Source organism: Opisthocomus hoazin, chromosome 7 (genome assembly GCF_030867145.1).
Source record: "Opisthocomus hoazin isolate bOpiHoa1 chromosome 7, bOpiHoa1.hap1, whole genome shotgun sequence".
Lineage (NCBI taxonomy): Eukaryota > Metazoa > Chordata > Aves > Opisthocomiformes > Opisthocomidae > Opisthocomus > Opisthocomus hoazin.
The window spans coordinates 13,412,862-13,432,305 of record NC_134420.1 but is presented as its reverse complement, the minus strand read 5'-3'; the positions used below and the strand labels follow the sequence as shown (position 1 = coordinate 13,432,305).

At 37.3% G+C, this 19,444-nt stretch overlaps 1 protein-coding gene across 4 annotated transcripts in view; it reads left to right on the top strand.

Annotated features, from left to right (window-relative positions):
* ZNF143 (zinc finger protein 143) overlaps positions 1-13,038 on the top strand; it is a 43,596-nt gene extending 30,558 nt beyond the window's left edge. For 3 of the 4 annotated variants that reach the window (XM_075425990.1, XM_075425991.1, XM_075425992.1), the window contains 6 exons: positions 670-849; positions 3,391-3,618; positions 4,857-5,005; positions 6,701-6,862; positions 7,703-7,849; positions 10,989-13,038. In XM_075425990.1, the coding sequence (XP_075282105.1) occupies positions 670-849; positions 3,391-3,618; positions 4,857-5,005; positions 6,701-6,862; positions 7,703-7,849; positions 10,989-11,072 (950 nt within the window). In that variant the 3' untranslated portion in view covers positions 11,073-13,038. The remainder of the gene's footprint in view (positions 1-669; positions 850-3,390; positions 3,619-4,856; positions 5,006-6,700; positions 6,863-7,702; positions 7,850-10,988) is intronic. The other variant, XM_075425993.1, reaches the window with a different exon arrangement.
* The last annotated feature ends 6,406 nt before the right edge of the window (positions 13,039-19,444 follow it).

The following is a 19,444-nucleotide window of genomic DNA, read 5'->3' as shown; positions in this document are numbered from 1 at the left end:
ATTGGAGTATTAGACAGGGTTTGGCCTTATGTAGTGTTTGTGGTGAAATGTTTGGTGCAATGATGTAAGTTATTGTGCTTAAATTTATATTACATGACTAGACTTATTTTAAAAAGAAGCTGTATTTGTGATTGCCTTGGTTTTGGGAGTTGAAACTTTCAGGGTTTCAGGGCAGTCTCTAAAAAGTTGGTTCTTCTCATGTAAGGTTAAGAGCTTTCTATAATGAGTTTTACTAATGTATTTGTATCTTGGTTATATGCTAAATCATGAAGGTATTTTTTTTATTTTATGAATTACAATTGACAAATGTACAAATGGTGTGGTACACTTGTTTTGGATAATGTATGTATGAATTGGGGGAGGGTGTAAAATACAAGTTAGAATATGGACAATGTGGAAGCTAATCAAAGCAGCTGAGAGTGTTTTATACATTATAAAGTACAATCTAAATGCTTCATAACTTAGCTAACAGATTTTATGATTTTCCTGAATTTTGCCAGTTTTGGTTAAACAGTAAAACACTCCACAGTGGCATGTTCATGGTATTTCTGACTGAGGATCTCAAAGAGAGAATTAAGTAGCTTTAGATTCCTACATTCAGTCTAAGTGTAACTTCAGATTTTTGTTCTTTTATAACTTTTGCACTTGTACCTTTTTTTTTTTTTTCAGGTGAAAGGCCCTTTAAGTGTCCATTTGAAGGATGTGGCAGGTCATTCACAACATCTAATATTAGAAAGGTTCACATCAGGACACATACAGGCGAAAGGCCTTATTACTGTACAGAGCCAGGATGTGGGAGAGCTTTTGCCAGTGCAACTAATTATAAGAATCATGTGAGAATACACACAGGTATATGAGCAATGTTTTGTATTTTGAAGTGGAATCTGCTTGGAGAGGCTGTCTCATTCTCCTTGTGAACACTGTTTTGGTGCATTGTAATTGGGTATAGTCATGCTTATATGACCTGGCTTGGTACTTTTGTTTGGGCCTTGTCTCCCCTTAGCTGAGAATAGTTAAGCAGTTAGGTTTTCTGCCTTGCCGTCAAGACAGAATAACTTTGGTTTGGATACAAAGTTTCTTAAAACGAATGCAAAACCTTGTCTTCAGTGAGCACTGGGCGGCTAAATCCTTAATATGGTTTTGGGACTTGCCTCCATTGTGAGCTCTTAAATAAATAACAGTAAGATGCAAGTCTGAGCTTGAATTTGGCTCACTGTTGTGAGTCACCTTTTCATCCCAGCTGTATTTTCCTTGCTGCTGGAGCAGTGGTCAAAACTTTCTTTTTATAGACGGAGGTGAAAATACTTATCCAACTTGATTGGCAGGGTTAGTCAGCAGAAATAACTGGCACAAATTTTAAAGTTCTGAAATGTAAAAGCAAGTGATAGCTATATCATCTTGGTAACCTTATATATTTTATAGAAGCACAGACAAGTTTCATAGAGGTACATTTTGTATCTCAGGTAATCTTTTTAGTTTATTATGTAATTTGGACATTTGTTTCATTGACTTCTCAATGAAAGGTGTTTTCATATGAACTATAATTGTTTAAACATATGCTTCCTATAGATTTCTTCAGAGCTTAAAGACTCAAAAGTAAGTGAAATTGTACTAGTGTGTCAACATACCTGATCATTGAGGAAAAGTATGGGGCTTCCAGTAATAAAAGAACAAAATTCTAAATATGATGCTAAATTGACATTGCAGCTTTCAGCCTGTATCCTTCTGTCTTCATCAATAGGATGTTTTAGATGGAATGATAGGGAGAAAAAAGGGCCCAACTTTCATTGGCAGTAGTTTAAAAAAAAAAAAACAAAAAAAACCAAAACAACAAAAAAACCAAAACCAAACAAAAACAGTGAGAGGCTATATTGATAGACTCTGAGCTTGAGCTTCACTGTTGCTTTTGAAATTGAAGTACAGTCGGTAATGACAAACAGCTGACATGTCAGCCTCACCTCTGTGCCTGGGCAGATCATGTGACATATCCTCCTAGAAGCTGTTCCAAGGCACATGGAGGACAGGGAGGTGATTCGAGACAGCCAGCATGGCTTCACGAAGGGCAAGTCCTGCCTGACCAACCTAGTGGCCTTCTAAGATGGTGTGACTAGATCAGCGGACAAGGGAAGAGCTATGGATGTGATCTGTCTGAACTTCTGTAAAGCCTTTAACATAGTCCCTCACAACATCCTTCTCCTTAAATTGGGGAGATACAGATTTGATGGGTGGACTGTTCGGTGGATAAGGAATTGGTTGGATGGTTGCAGCCTGAGGGTAGTGCTCAATGGCTTGATGTCCAAATGGACGCTGGTGATGAGTGGTGTCCCTCGGGGGTATGTATGGGACTGGTGCTGTTTAACATTTTCATCAGTGACTTCAGCAGTGAGATTGAGTTCACCCTCAGCAAGCTTGCAGATGACACCAAGCTGAGTGGTGCAGCTGACACACCAGAAGGACGGGATGCCATCCATAAGGACCAGGACAAGCTCAAGAAGTGGGCCTGTGTGAACCTCATAAGGTTTAACAAGGCTAAGTGCAAGGTCCTGCATATGGGTCGGGGCAACCCCTGATATCCATACAGCCTAGGGGATGAGGGGATTGAGAGCAGTCTTGCCAAGCAGGGCTTGGGGGCACTGGTGGTTGAAAAGCTTGACATGAGCCACCAATGTGCGCGTGCAGCCCAGAAGGCCAACTGTATCCTGGGCTGCATCAGGAGAAGCGTGGCCAGCGGGTCGAGGGAGGGGATTCTGCCCTTCTACTCCGCTCTGGTGAGATCCCACCTGGAGTCCTGCATCTAGCTCTGGAGCCCTTAGCACAGGAAGGACATGGAACTGTTGGAGCGAGTCCACAGGAGGGCCACAAAAATGATCTGAGAGCTGGAACACCTCTCCTATGAGGACAGGCTGAGAGAGCTGGGGCTGTTCAGCCTGAAGAAGAGAAGACTGCAGGGAGACCTTATAGGAGCCTTTCAGTACTTAAAGGGGGGCTATAGGAAAGAGGGGGACAATCTTTTTAGCAAGGCCTGTTGTGACAGGACAAGGAATAATGGTTTTAAACTACAGGAGGGTAGATTTAGACTGGATATAAGGAAGGAATTTTTTACCATGAAGGTGGTGAAACACTGGAATGGGTTGCCCGGAGAGGTAATGGGGGCTCTGTCCCTGGAAACATTCAAGGTCAGGTTGGACAGGGCTCTGAGCAATGTGATCTAGTTAAAGATGACCCTGGGCACTGCAGGGGGGTTGGGCTAATGACCTTTTAAAGGTCCCTTCCAACTCAAAGCATTCTATGATTTTATAATAAAGGTGTGTCACTGAATAACATTTGTTGACAATTTTTTCTGTCCATCCTGGATTAAGTTCTCTTTATCCCTTTTGTTTTTCCATACAGGGGAGAAGCCCTATGTCTGTACAGTTCCTGGTTGTGATAAACGTTTTACAGAGTATTCCAGTTTATACAAACATCATGTTGTACATACTCATTCCAAACCGTATAACTGTAATCACTGTGGGAAAACATACAAGCAGATTTCTACACTTGCTATGCACAAGCGGACAGCACACAATGACACAGAGCCCATTGAAGAAGAACAAGAGGCTTTTTTTGAGCCACCTCCAGGTTAGAGTTTCAGTCTTTGAATCTCGTTGTAAAAAAAAAAAAATGGGCAGGATAATATTTTGCTGTTTTTTTTATAACCAAGGAAATAAAAACAGATAAAAATCTCAAGTACTTAATAAAGTTATTTAACTTCTTTGTAGGACTTGTTAGTGTGGTAGGCAACTTGTAAACAGAAACTGAGAGAGTAATTCACCAGATCATAAACTCATTTGTAGCAGTCCTGAGAATAGGAGAGAAATTTGAGCTGCAGTCCCAGCAAACTTGCTATAAACATGAATGTGGGAAGGGACCTGTGAGTCTAAAATACTTATGTTTGCAACCTACTGGATTTTTCTTGGGGATTTTTGTAAGAATATGTCTCACACAATGGTTGGTCAGAGTCTTTTGTGCAGGAGTACAGGCATGCCTTGAGAAAAGGAAAATCTGTCTTGCAGCACCCTGATAGTGTGCTGTTTTTGCTGTGGTTAATAGTATTTTCTGTAAACTATCCTAGAGGCAAAGATGAAAGTAAGGTCATGTGCTGTAGTACTCCTTAGAATATGTTTTTAATGGTGTCATGAGTATTGAATCCTATGACTATAAAAGATCAGACTGAAGGAAGTACTGTGATAGAACAAATATCACTTGTCAAATTGTGATTTTTAGATGTGACTGAATAAAGGAAATACATGTGCAAACTGTTTTGGTCAGAAAAGTTGTTCTGCGTACGTGTATGTGGGAAACTGCACTGAATGCCTCAAGCAGATTTGCTGTAGTCCAATTCCTTCTTTTAAGGGAATGATAAGATTCGTTTGCTGGGATTAAACATTTATTAAGATAATGAACTTACTTAAGTCTTCACACAAAGGCATCACTGTGCTCTTCTGTATTTTTGTTAATTTCTAACTCTTTTTAAAAGCTGCCAGTTGTGTTTGTATGGAGAGGTTACATTTAATGAATGAATAAGCAATGTTTGTCACTATTATTTGCTTAGAAACTAAATGTATCTTTTCTTTATGTGTAGTTATGTGTGTGAAAACTCATTGCTAAAAGATTATACCCCGTGTTCCCAAAACAACAGACATTCTGACTTGCTTTTGGTATTTTTCCTTCTTTTATTTTTCTCATCTTTCCCTAAAATTTTTCCATTGGAGTGTTTAAAACCTTCAAACCAGGCTGGCACTCAGTCCTTGTCATTTGCTTTCTTGGCAGCACTTAGAGTATGTAAACTACCCTCTTGCCTTCTTTCTATCAAATAGGTCAAGGTGAAGATGTTCTCAAAGGCTCCCAGATAACCTATGTGACAGGTGTAGAGGGAGAAGATGTAATTTCTGCACAGGTTGCTACAGTTACTCAGTCAGGATTAGGTCAACAAGTAGCATTAATATCCCAGGATGGAACCCAACATGTAAGTAACTGCAGTGTTAAAGAGCTGACAAAAATATGTTGAGAATTGAGGCAGGTGTTTGCAAATACTCCATGTGCTTTCTAAAATCAGTTAGGATTCTTGATATACACGTACATGGGTTTCTTAAGGAAAGAAGCTTCTTTGGAGCTGGGTCAAGATATGTTTAGGATTGGGCCTCCTCTGGAGTACCTAAATTAAACCATATCTTCTGACATCTGAAACATTTTAATGCACAGCTAGATTTTTTGGCTATCCTTGTTATCTTTGTCACTTTTAAAGTAGGCATGGGCTATTTTAACAATTGTTATATATAAAGCTTAGTTTCTGAGGTTTCTCGGAATTCCCTGATTCTTCTATTAGTATGTGATGGTCATCTTCAGTGTTGTCTTGTCTGCACACCCTTTTGGGGGGTGGTGGTGGGAAATCTTTCTAGTCCAGGTGTGTGCCTGCTTTACAAGCTGTTTGGTAGTGTGTAGTTCTTACCATTTCTAACATAAACAAGAGGATAAGGAGTGCTTTGATACTACTTCCACTTGAAAATTCCTGTGGATATATTTTTTAAAGATTCCATCTGAAATTTCATTGGGAGGGCATTTCACCACAACTCTTTTGTTTATCTGTGGCAGTATATCAAAGGCATATGTGGAGAAGTTTATATATCACCTGGAAGGGTAGCTGAAATGCCAGTAGCATGTGAAAGATCTCTTCTAAATTCAAATTGGAAATTAAATATTAAGGGGGGCTGTTAGGTTGCCAGCCTTGAACATTGCAGCAATGCTAAGTAACTGGCATTTTTACGCTCTAAAATGAAGGCCTGCAGAAACCTTGACATGGAGTTCTTGCATTTATTTAAATTATCCTTCAGCTTGACTTCAGTTCTGGGATGTTTTACTACCTTGTAAATAGGACATCAAACCATGTATCTGATGCCCTAACGCATTTATACTGGAGACATCAGTAATTTATATAATTTATTTTTTTAGGAATTGTTTATTCGTGGCTTAAATTCTAAGCCCTTATAGGCCTCTCTAGTATTTCCATTAAAATGAAAGTATGTCAGGTGATACTACCTTGAGTCACGTTGTCTGTTGTGTAAGACACATACATAGATAATCTATCATGCAGTTATGTGGGATATGATCTGATTAACATGGAGTTGTAGACTCTGGGGCAAGTATGCATCCTTTTTCTTATTAATGAGAGCCATAATTTTATTTTTGTAAGTAGGTAAGTGCATCTGAAAGGTCATGGAATATTAGATCCCAGTCAGTAAGATTAATGCAATGAGGGTGCTTTGTCCAAGACAGGGAGTTGGCCAAAGATTGACGGCGTTTCTGAAGGAATGTATGAGCATGCCGGTCAGGAAGTGGAATAACAGCTACTAGATCTTTTGGCCAGTATATTAGTTGTGAACATGGCTTAAAATATTTTTTCCTGCTATTATGAACAAGTTGCCTTTTTGTTCTGGATTGCTACACACTTTATTTCAAATGAAGAAATTGAACTAGCAGGATTATTCCTGCTGAACCAACTAGCAGGAATTTGTTTGATAAATGCTGTTACACTTCAAATGCGTATAATCATTTCTTTCAAACCTTACTTAAAAAACATGTTGCCAAAAGCTGAGACTCGGGTATGACCTGAGCAGCAATCAAACCTTCTTTTTTTTACTTCAGGAATTATTTTGTGTTTCAGGTCAACATATCCCAGGCGGATATGCAGGCCATTGGCAATACTATCACTATGGTAACACAAGATGGCACCACCATCACAGTCCCTGCCCACGACGCTGTCATCTCTTCTGCAGGAACACATTCCGTAGCAATGGTTACTGCAGAAGGCACCGAAGGACAGCAGGTAAGATATTATCCTGTGTGCATGTGTAATGTTCCTTTATAAGATGATATAAAATAGGCACCTAAGCTGTGACAATTGTCATTCACATAGATTTATTTAAGTAACGCAATTTGAAACACCTGGCCATACCATTCCCCTCATAAGAGTAAGATGGGTTCTACTCCAGTGGTTTACATCAACATATGGCAGAATGTTTTAAAAACAATAACTGGGCACCAAGAAAAAATTCTGAGGTACCAGTCTGGTGATTCATGTAGGTGAATGTAAAATAAGACCTAGAAATGCTAAGTATTTTCCCCAAAGTCACACAGCAAATGAGTGGCAGAGGTAAGAGTAAAATCTAGTATGAACTGTAACTTCACCACTTAACATTATGGGACTGTAATTCATTTGGCAGATAGGAAACATTTGTGTAAGTATATATTTGCGATTTTGTTTTTAATATACAAATACAATAACTAATTTTTTTAGTAGAAATGCATTCATATAATTTTTAATCTTTAAGTTAAAATACATTCTACTGTTCTAAAAATGTGCCACATGAAAATGAAGATAATTATTAATCACCATGCTGTGTATGTAGAAATAATCACAGGCTTTTATAGGCACATTTATTGAACTTCTTTGCTGTTCTGAGGATATTTATATTTCAAGCGCTAATAGATAACTGTGAGAACATTGATGGCAACCTTTCTTTAAAAATGTATCTTCTGCACAATAAATTTATGCCCATGAATAATCACAGCTTTGAAATTAACTAACTTTGAAGAGTAACGGTTGTATGAGGTCAGTAACAATAACATCTGTGATCTAGTTGATTCTCTTCCTTTGGTCTTGAAGGTTGCTATCGTGGCTCAAGACTTAGCAGCATTTCATAGTGCCTCATCAGAAATGGGACATCAGCAACATGGCCACCATTTAGTGACTACAGAAACTAGACCTGTTACATTGTTGGCTACATCCAATGGAACACAAATTGCAGTACAGGTAAGATGGTGATAAATGTTTTTTGGAGTGTTTCTTCTAAAGCTAGAAGCTCCCAGTCACGTAACAAAGCTTGCCTCCCCTGAAAAAATAGTCCATAACCATATGATCTCATATTTTAAATAATATATAGAGTTAGGAAGAGGAATAATAAGCACTTGATTTTCCAAATCTACTTGTAGAACTTCCGAAAAAGGGAGAAGTTAGGGGAAATCCAAACTTCAGGTCAAATGAATCATTCATGGAGTCACAGGTTTTTAGTGGAATTCATCCTTCACCATTACATATAAAGCTGAAACATACAAAGCCTCAAGGCTTGAGAGTTCCTCAAGGGTAAATTGCTGTGAACTCACACAGATAAAATTACTGAATTTATGGTATTTCAACCTTGAAATGGTAATAGTGAAAAAGCATAAACAGTTACGTAGAAAGATCAATAAACAAAAATCTCTGGAAATAGTAACCTTTTGTTCATGTGTCAAACCAGCACGGTACAAGCAGCAGTCTCTGTAGATAGTTCGTCACATTGTCCAGACACTGTAATAAAAGAGTAGTTTCTGCGTATGAAAGAGTTTAATTTAAATTGTGCTAATTTAAAAGAAGGTGTAAACCAAGCACAAATTAAGCTTTTTATCTAGAAAGTAGCTGAAAACAAAACCTAGACGAGCATTTTTGTGAATAGTTTATTCAGAGGGAAGCTTGGCTTGACTGGAAGGTCGAACAAAACTTCTAGGGCAAACAATGGCCAGTATGCCACCTCAAACCTTAACATAAGTATGTGCATATATTATTTTTGTTGCATATGATATGATGGTAGTTAATAAAAGCTTTTGGAAATTTTAAATCTGAAAGATCTAGTATTTTAAAAATTAATGTCTTTAAATGACATTGCAGTCAAGGGTCAAATAAATGATTGAAGGATCTTAGGGAAATTGCCACTCCAATGACAGAAGCCAATTTTAAACTCAAAGTAAAATAAAAGGAGTTGAATTAGTTTAAATCTTGAGTTGCATAGTAATATCAATCCTGCAAAATGCCTAATGCTTTTGGTCCACATTATAGCCCTCTTGATTCTGTGCGTAACTGTGCATAAATAAGAAGTCCAGTGGGAATGTAATGAAGCTACTTTTGTATTCAAATGCACTGTGGAATTGGGACTCAACACTTTGTGGGTTGGATCCTGTTGTTGTCAGGATATCACCACAGGCACACATTTTACTCTAGATAACATGGAGAATCTCAGGAACCAGACATCCTGAAAGAGTATACAGTTAGGAGAAGGATGATTTTCATGGATGTGATACACCCTATGAATTTCAAAGGCAGTCGAGTGTATGCAACTGTCTTGGAGTATGGTTTGCATGATGGGCCTTAGCTCTGACAAATACCAATATAAAAGAACACCAGTGTGCCTATGCAGAGAGGAGATGCTCAAAAGATTTTCTAAACAAATCTGTATTAAGCAGTGTAAGTTAATATGTATTCTTGGAAGGTTCTTGGAAATAGCTTCAAATAGAAGAAGAAATGCAGAAAATACACTCACAAATTTCATTTCCAGGGGTTAACATACACTTTGCATGTGGAAGTAACAGTAACTTAAGTCTAGTTCCCTCAGACTGTTCATATTTGCTGAAACTAATATGAGATCAAAACCTTTGAGCATTTGAGTCTTGGGATTAATGCTGCAGTCTAAGCGTATGTATGCACACTACTCTCTTAAGAGCTCAGGTTGAAAGGAACTGTGTTAGTATGTTCACGTGGAAGTGAGAGCTTGCTGTTTTACATTTAGCAAAAGGTGCTGATTGAAAAGCAATAAAAGTCAAAGCTCTGAATTCTAAACTCCTGTCTTTTGAGCTAAGTTGGCAGTAATCAAGGCTGCATATAGGAGAAGCTATGTCAGAAGGCAGTTGTTTGCATGAGAGGAAGAGAAGGGGGGGGAAAAAGTAACTTGCACCCTCAGTAATGTGGCCTTTGAATGAAAGGAAAACATAGACGCTCCTTGCACATGCCCCTCTTGTTACCAGTAGTGAAGCTTTTGGTGAAGTATCTTTGTATTAATTAAAATATAGAATACAAATAGAAGAGAGAGAATCCAAAATTAAAATATTTTTCATTATTCCTGTGTTCTTGATTGTTTCTCTTTTGTACTTTCGTACTAATAAATGAATCCATTTTGTTTCTAAATACTGCTAAAGCCAGTAACCTGATAGCCAGGTTGAAGTCCCGAGGAGGTGGTAACAGAGCTCTTTTTAATTTAAGTAGTTCCAGAATGTGATATCCAGTGACTGTAAAAAGTTACAAGCAATATTTAGAACTGTCCGGTCAGGTCTATCCATCTGTCAAATAATCTGGTTCTACTTTTCACACTGTCATACATCTTTCTCGTGAGTCAATAGGTAATGGCCAGCTGTACATTTTTTTTTTTTTAGGTTGAGGTTGTCTTCAGTGTTCCCATCACTGGATGTACATGCATGGTGTACATATTATAAAACTGGGATTGTTCCCCAAAAATGTGTCCTACTGTCTTTATTCAGGGTTTGTTGTTGTTGCTTCTGACAGTCCCAGATACATTGATGTCCTTGTAGTTGCAATTACAAGATAATTTCCTCTCTAAACTACTGTAGAATCGAACAGTATCATCATGACTGCTTTTTTATAGTCATGATTCTGCAGTAATTATGCTTTTTTATCTATATTAATGTTATATGCTGTTCCAAAGAGCTGACTTTCTGCAAGAGTTTTAAGATAAATGTTTGATTTACCAGTGTTGAAATGTAATTCAACAGCCACCATGTCTTTTGAAAGCCTTATATTAGCTTTGTTGTATCTGCCAAGTTGAAATATCATCTATTTTGTGTCATGAAATGTGTTTACCATGCAGCATTCTCTGAAGAAAATTTATTCAGTACATACATGGAAACTCAGTTTAATCTGCTATCAGAAGCTATCTTAATTGTCATGCTGATTAGATAGCTGCTAGTATATATTACCCAGAAGAGGTGTGACAATAGTGATCACGCTTATTTGTGCTAAAGTATTGATCCATATCTAGATCTTTGGTTTCATATTTAATTTTTTTTCACAAATTTATATCCATATGTAAAATTTTGGATTTATTTATGTTTAAATGCATTTGTTTCAGCTTGGAGAACAACAGTCTCTGGAAGAAGCCATTAGAATAGCCTCCAGAATACAACAGGGTGAAACGCCAGGGATTGATGATTAACTTCTAAAACTGCTACCAGAACAATAGAGTGAACGGTATTTTGTTTTCAATCCACAAAGGTCCATGCCAGCAGCAGCTCATAAAAAAACTTTGAAGTTCCCAACTCATTGATACTGTGTACACATTTTATGCAAGAGCAAAGAACATTTTGTAAGTTTTGTGTACATAACCCTTGGAATGGACTGACATCATCTATTTCCAACCATTGTACATTGAGGAATATGGAATTAGGATTATATAGTAAATTTCCTTGTTGTCCTTTCATCATATTTCAGACTGGTCTACAAGCAAGTGAAAAATTAAATAGAAGTATTGGAATTAATTTTTAATGTTGTGTACAAATAATTAAGGCATTAGTGAAGATTTAAAATGTTTAAAATACTATTAAAAATCATCATTTCGGGAACCCTTACAAGTAATAAAGATGACAAAGCCTTTTAAATTGCATTCCATAAATGGAAAAGTCTTGGATTTTGAGCCTACTGTAAATCTTCATATTTTTAGTTGTTTCATACAGATTTGAATACTCTTTAAATTACTCACGCCATCTCATTCATTGTAAATACAGACTGTTCATGCTGGAAGTGCTAATTATATTATCTTTAAATTGGATTATGTACAAAGGAGAAGCTTTGGTTGTTCAATATTAAAGGAAGTAAATCTAATTATTTTGTTTCTTTACATATTTTACTTAGGATGTTACTCTCAAATTATTATGCAATAAAATATAGTAAGTTTGTATTGTCTAGATAGGATGATATTGTTGTGTGATGTACTGTTTTACTTTTTAATGAGACTGAAGTTAAAATTATTTATTTATGGCCTTGTATAAATTTTTCCAAAGTTTATTTATCATAAACTTAAATTTTTGAGCATAATCCACTATAGTGTATTAAGTAATTAGTGTTATTTTAAACATTCTAAAACACTACAAGAATGATTTAAAATAGTTATTAGTCAACCAATTTTGACTAAAAAGTAAACTGCCTGTTTTCAAGAGAAATATTTTCAGGTGGTGCATTTGCAGCATAAGTACCAATAGTCTATTTTCAACAGTGCCTGCTACTACCATTCAGTACCTAGGATATGCTGATAATCAGTGCTTTTGAAAATCAGGACACAAGTTACTAGATAAAAGTGATTATTTGATGATGATGTAAGTACAATGCTTCTTTCCACGTATCAGTCTGTAAAGGAAAAAAATCCCTTGTAGCTATGTCTGACACATACAGTAAAATGTAACTTTAAACTTTTTTTATATGAAAAAGTGTATTTACTCTTGTCTTGTTAGTAAGCTTGTTAAGCAAGTTAAATTTTTTTTGGCTTCATGTAAGATTCAGTGCTTATTTTAGATGAGTGTCAAGAGCACTTCTGAAACTGAAGCCTCTCACCTTTTACCTTCTCAAGGGAAGGATTAAACATCTTCTGGATGAAGTGTTAATCAAGTAATCATTTTGTAAGTATTGTGAGGTACACGTTTTACATAAAGAATAAAGTCCATAACTACGGACCTTAAGGTATTTGATCTCAAAAAGGCCAAGTTTTAATAGAATGAAGATAATTTATTGTGAATTACTGTATCAGTGTGGGTTGCAGCCTTTTATGTTTTTCATACATATGGCCAACTCAAAAGTGCAGTGTAAGAATACAACACTGTGGGATAGATATGGACAAAGCAAAGACTATTCTCTGGATCCATTACAAAGTAAAACTTGGAAACGTTGAGGTTGTCTGCAATTTTTATGTAGGACTGAAGCTGCTTTCTCACTTAGGTGCCAGTTTTCCTGAAGTGTTGTAATTCTTGATATCCCATGGAGATAAATGTACTATGCAAGGAGGATTAATTGCCTGTCAACTAGATCAGTTTCTTAGTACTTACCACCTTTTAGAAATTAAAGATGTATCATTTGACATGAACGTTCAAGGTTTGTTTTTTTTTCTTCTTAAATTTCATTGCTAATAGTTTCTGGAAATGGTGGCTGGAACAGTGGCTTTGACTTAGCAAAGAAATAACTTCAGTTCTTACTACTTCTCATTTCCCTGGACATTTTCTGACCACTGTACAAATGTGAGTATTCTTTCCTCTTTTCATGCTAGTTGGTTTGCGGCAAGGCATTCATAACTAGCTCAGACAGGAAAAGCTGCAGTATTTTTAAAATTATATCTTACTGGTATCTTACCCATTACTCTTGCAGAACTCCCAAGTCAAAGGTTGTGCTTCCATGTTGTGCTAGCTAAACCTATAAAGGAAAGCATACTTACTGAATAGCTAAGCCAGACTGACCTAGATTGCTTAGTATTTAAAGAGAAGCTGAGGTGATTATATGCTTCTTAGCCATTAGGTGTGTATTCATAATAGACTTGTTTTTAAAACAGGGAGATCTGTGTGATTTTTTTCCACCCTGCTTCCATTCAGACCACAGTAGAAGGACCTGTTTCGGTAAGCGGATGCTGCCTGGTGGTGTGAGAAGGACCTGTCATGCAGATTATACAAGACCAAATCGGGTTAGATAAGAATATTGGTGCAAAGGATTTCAGGAGGAGGAAGCAAAGAATATGACAAAAAGGAGTGGGTGTTTGGCAGTAGAAATCTTTATCCCCATAGATTTTACTGTTCTGTTTGAAAGTTCTGTCTCAAAGGGAATTATTTGGCACACTAGAAGGAAATAATTTGTAAAAGAGGAATCCTATAAAGTAAAACATCTCAGTATATCACTTCATCTTACAAATTGGTTCCCACATTTCCAGCATTCCCAATCACAATTTTTCTTGAAGATTTGAATTCCAGGCCTATACCAACTCCTCCCTTAAAGGAACAAAACCAAAATCTCTCTGGACTTTGCAGTCAACTTTTCCCTTTTAAATGTTTCTACAGTTTTTCAGCACTGTGGGCTTTGCTTTACTGTAGTTCCATGCCTCTCACGATGGTAAAAAGAGAGGCAGTTATTTTCAGTGCTCCAGGCTGATGACCTGTTGTGCCAGATGCGTAACAATAGGACAGCTTTTACCCTAAAGAGCTAATGCCAAAACACACATGAACAGGCTGACGCTGGAAGACAGTGTTTATATAAGAGTAAATCCTGAAGCCTGAAAACAAAGTTGTAAACAGCGATAATCCCTGATGGTATAATTAATCTCTGCAACCAATCAGCTGACTGATACCAGAGATACTCAGGCACAGTGTGGGAGAAAAGGCATGTGGTGTCTGCTTAGCACACAAGAGGACAGGGCTGATAGTCCAGATAAACAAAATGTCTGAGCTTGGAAAGGCAGTTCTTGGTAAACTTTACTCTAGTTCCTAACCCTTGTAACCCCTCAAATACTGCGTGGAGTAATTTCTTTGACTTGGATGCTCTGGTTTGTGTGATGATAGTGCTGTACTAGAATATGGAAAAATCACTCTGCAGAGTCAGGGAGCCTTCCCCAGGGACCGGGAGCTATTTAATCGGTATTTAGGCACCAGGAAAAGATGGTATGGAGTAAGGATGTCATCAAGAGTGTTTCTAAATCTGGCAACTTCAGCACTACAGCTGTTGAGGTTAGTCAGGTTGCACCCCTTAGGTTGATTGTAGCTTCTAGTTACCAATATCCAGAAGTGCCCTATAACGAACCTATTCCAGTCACTCTTAGTTTGTTATTGAATGAAAACAATTAAATGTTCTGTAAAATTTTCTGTGTAATTTTCAAATATAGCACAGATGAAATTTCATTAGTAGTTGGGTGGGATGCAAACTGATTTTCTTAAGCAGGAAGGCATTAGGAGACTGGAAACGAAGGGTAACTTGTGTCCCGTTCAGCTATTGCCTTACACTTGTTTGGAACTTTAAAAATACATTTATTCAGCTTGCATCATTTTTGTCTTGAAATAGATAGAAATGAACACGTTGTCTCTGCAGATACATAAATTCAAACTCCATCTGTTAAGAAGGTACTCTTTTTTTTTTTTTTTTTTTTTTTTTTTTTTTTGGCAAAGCAATGTATTTTTGAACAGCCACAAGTGGTTTTTTGCTCCATTGATAAAAACCTTCCAAAGCTTGGACCCTATGACAGGAGACCAAAAAATCAAGAGCCAGTCTCAGTTCTGGTGTCGTAAACTATACTCCAAACAAGGCACGGAAACAAGCATTTTTTCCTTGTTGTATTATGTGTATTTTAAAATGTAGCTTAGGTGTTGCCAGAAGTTTGACATGCCTTTGCTATTTTTCATTCTGCTAGCAAAGTTCACTTGGCCAATGGAAAATCTAACAATCTAATTAGACCATCCCCATTAGCAGTAAGTAGTTGACACCCAACCCTGCCAGGAATGCTGCACCAGACTTTTTCAGTTGAGGATTATATTGAAAGCAGACTTTAATTATCCCAGTAAACATACAAGATTACATCAACAAGCAAGCGTTTTGTCTACACAGTCTGTGTATTTATCTCTAATGGAAATGTGACCTCCTTAAATCCCATCCATCTCAGGTTCTGAAGTAGTAAGCAATTTTATTTGGATTATTTTTGTTCTGTTTAGATGATTTGAAGCATTTTACTCAGAAACAGAAAAACATTTACATTTTCAGGGCACAAGTGCTCATGTGGAATTTTTTCTGTAACAAAAAAAGTGCCTTATGTTACTGTCAAAACCCAAACATTTTACCTTTTCCTGTGTTAAATCCATCTCCAGCCTTTAGGTTGACTGGCTGCTGTATTTATTTTTCTGGGGGTTTTTAGACCTCCCATCATGTTACTGCTTGATTCTGTAGTATTTGGCTGAGAGGCTTCTGAGCAGGTATCTTAGGCAAGACAAGGAAAAGAAGCTGACTTCCTAACATCTGGCAGGTCTGCTGGCATAACAGAAACTACTACGTGGCTGCAGAAGGTTCCTGGAGAAACAACAATGTCCAAAAGCTGCATCTCCAGTGGGCTTTGTGCTTTGGTGTATACATAGCTAATTCAGATTTGAATATAGGTTGTAATGACTGAAAAATCAGAAAGTACAAGAATGGTTTGTGGGACAGACAGGATTAGCTGCTTTTTGTTTTTAAACAGATATAGTCAAGACAGTAAGAGACAGATTTTTGAATGTATGTAGGTTTCTGAGGATGGTGTTAGTGGGAAAAGGGTGACTGAGGTTCTTGAAACTCTTACTAGGCTTTTATCTTTTTATCTGCATCTCTAAAAAATGTTTGCAAAATGTCTTACCTTAAATGGTATGCATAAGAGATTATCAAAATGAATAGTAGTAAATCTGAAAAAAAGGCTGAGTACCTTTTTTATGGTTTTGCATGCTCCCTAAAAGAGGAAAAAGAGGAAGGTTGGTGATACTGGTAAATTAGTAGTGACTGTTTAGTTTCTGTACATTAGACATTTTGAGGTTTTTAATTGCAGATACAAAATCTTGACTTCTGTTTCATTCTGATCATTTTAACTTCACTTCAGCGCAGGAATAGAGCATTCTAATTGTACCTGTTTTCAGTCATGGCAGTTATTCTGTCTCTTCAACTTTTAGGATGTTTTGGAGGATATTTCTGATTTGAATGTAATTCTCAGGAACAGGTTCTTTTGCCATTTTCTTTGTAAGCAGAGATTTCAAGTGTTAAGAGGCAGACATACAAGCAAAAAGGGTGTCACTAAAACCTGTTAAGACTGTGTGCTTTCATAGTCTCAGAGAAATACTGAATTGTATGTGACTGCTTGGCAAAACTTGTGCTTTTTTTAATGTACCTTGTAACTTCTGAGTATCTTCAGATCTTCCCTTAAATTGCCAGATTTTGGGCACAGAAGCTGTTCTCTACTTTGGAGGCATCCTACATGCTGTCAAATTCCTCATTCTATTCTCCACCTTGTTCTCTTGCTCTTATTATTTAGTCTTCCTGGGTGAATACATCCTTGAGAAATGCTTGATCTGCTATAGGCTAAAAAGAGTGAAAGTACTGGCATCATCAACTACAGGCATGTCTTTGGACACAAAGTCTGCCTTTTAATGGTGAACCCATTCAGCTGTGGACCTTGTAATGAAGAAAAAAAGGTTGCCAACCAACAGCAGCTGTTTAGAGCACAGCCCCAGATAAAATAATCTTTAAACAGTTCCCCTTTAAGCTGTCAGTGGCCCGAAGACAGTATCTCCCAGTTGGCACACTACCACTGAGACCTGTTAGCCCTGTATATGCCAAGTCTTGCGTGAACACTGGAACACCATCACTGGCACTTGTGACAAGCACGCTGGTCCCTAGGTACCTGCTGGAACCCAAGAGAAAAGCCGGGAATAGAACAGATCTGTCCCTGCTCTCTGTTCTCCAGTAACAGCCTTGGCACAGATGGCTGTAGTGTTTCTGGTTTTCATGTAATAACTTGATGTTCCTCCTCTTCTGCTTTTTCACTCCACTTACCCTTCTCATAGTAAGATGAACTCATCATAGTCTCACAACTATACTGGCTGATTTAGAATGGGTTTCATCTAGTTTTTGGGAGAACTCTTCCAATTTGATAAAAGTGGTTTTGTGAGACTGCAGATGAACTTGTATGCAGGAAATCGTGACTTGATGGCGGTGTACCCACTTCTCTGGCAGTTTCCTCTGACAGCTAGACAAAATGGCTATTGTTCCATTTCTTTCCCATTTATCATTATTTGGGTTTCCCTGCTACCCACAAAAGAGGGAACAATGGTTTCCCTTGCTTGAGCTTGAAAACTCATAGTTAAAAGCAGCTGTTTCTCAGTGACTATGTGGTGCCCCAGATAAGTACTTCTAGTAGCAAAATCTTCAGTGCACTAGACTGATAGACTTACTTTTTAATTTAAAAGCAAGTATTAAAAAACCCCAGAAGCCAATTTTGCAAATATATCCTGAAACCCCTTAAACCATTCAGATTTGTAGGAGTATCAGTCAGTCACTGCCTGGACATTGTTGTTACATCTATTTGGAAGATCAGGGCTTTAGTTTGCAAGATCTACAAAAGCTCAAAGGTGCAATTTAATCAGTTTCCGAGAATTTGGGGTGAATTTGGCTCAGAGTATGGCACAGTGGAAGTCTGCAGATGTTTTCGCTGCTCACCTCTATTCCTTCTGTGATGACGTCCACTGCTAATGTGCTCTCTGACTGAGGGAATTGGCTCTGCGGTACTTTTTAGTTAGGCTGTTTATAGGCCTCGTAATGCTAGAAATAGTGGTTGTCATGGTGGACAGGATAGCAGAATTGCCACACTCAGTCTGGGAGAAAATAATCTTTTCAACACAATCATTTATGGTCCCATTAAACTACAGCAAAAGAACACCTGATGCAAATTTAGAACAGCACACATGTAGAGCTTATGAATGCTGTCCTTAGATAGCAACTATGCATTTTGTTATAGTTACATATTTATTCAGTACTTCCCTTTATTTACTCTCAGACTGCAAATAAATGTTCTTTTAAAACAATTGTTACTGCTGTTTATTTCTTTCTCTATTCCTTTTTTTCCTTTCCTCATGTATCTTTATCTTCTCTTCAGAAATATTTCCTTCTCTGTACGAACTCTGAATTGTTCCATTTGATTTTGTCCCACTTAAACTGTTCCAGTAATTAGCAATTCACTAGTTAAAAGTCTATACAGTAGAGCTACTGAATTTCAGTTGGCTACTTACCCTTACTAAATACCTGTGTCTGCAGACTCTTGAAAGCAACGCAGCACCAATTATATTTAGGTTGAGTTTGGGAAGGAAACTGCAGCTTTGATATTTCAGGGGGAGGGATTTACTGAAAGCTTAAATTCTTTATTCATTTTTAAAGAAAAGGAAACTTCGTATATTGACTGAAGCAAGCCACAACTAGTGGCTGGGGTGTTTTGAGTCACTTGTTAGGAATTGCTTTGCATCTCCCTCTGTGGGCTATTAATTGAGAAAGAGATGTTGTATTTTTTTGATAGCCTTCTCTTACATTGTCTGTTCTAAAACTTGAATGCTTCAGTTGCTATTTGCTATACTGTGCATTTCAGTTTTAAAAATGAGTATTTTTAATGGGACATTATTGTGATTCTAAATTATTACACACTAAGCATGTTTACAACACTTGGCTTGACGTAGCTGTATCTCTGTAAATGCTGCCCAATCCCATTTTCATAGGTTATGTTGGCTACTTTCAGTTTTCTGAAACTAGTTTTCAGGTTTCCATAATCTCAAAAATTGTGTTCTTATGGCTTACCACTGCTTGTCCTGAAAACAAAAACTGTCTTAAGCTTTCAGGCCATTTAAAGTGTGACAAATATGTAGGGATGTGATATTTAAGCAGAAATGTTTCTATGTAGGCCTTATAAAAGAAAAGGGTAGTGACCCACACACTGAGCTGATGGACATCTGAGCTAAAACATTTTGACTGCACAGGCATGGGGAGTGTGCATGAGTACAGTTATATTGA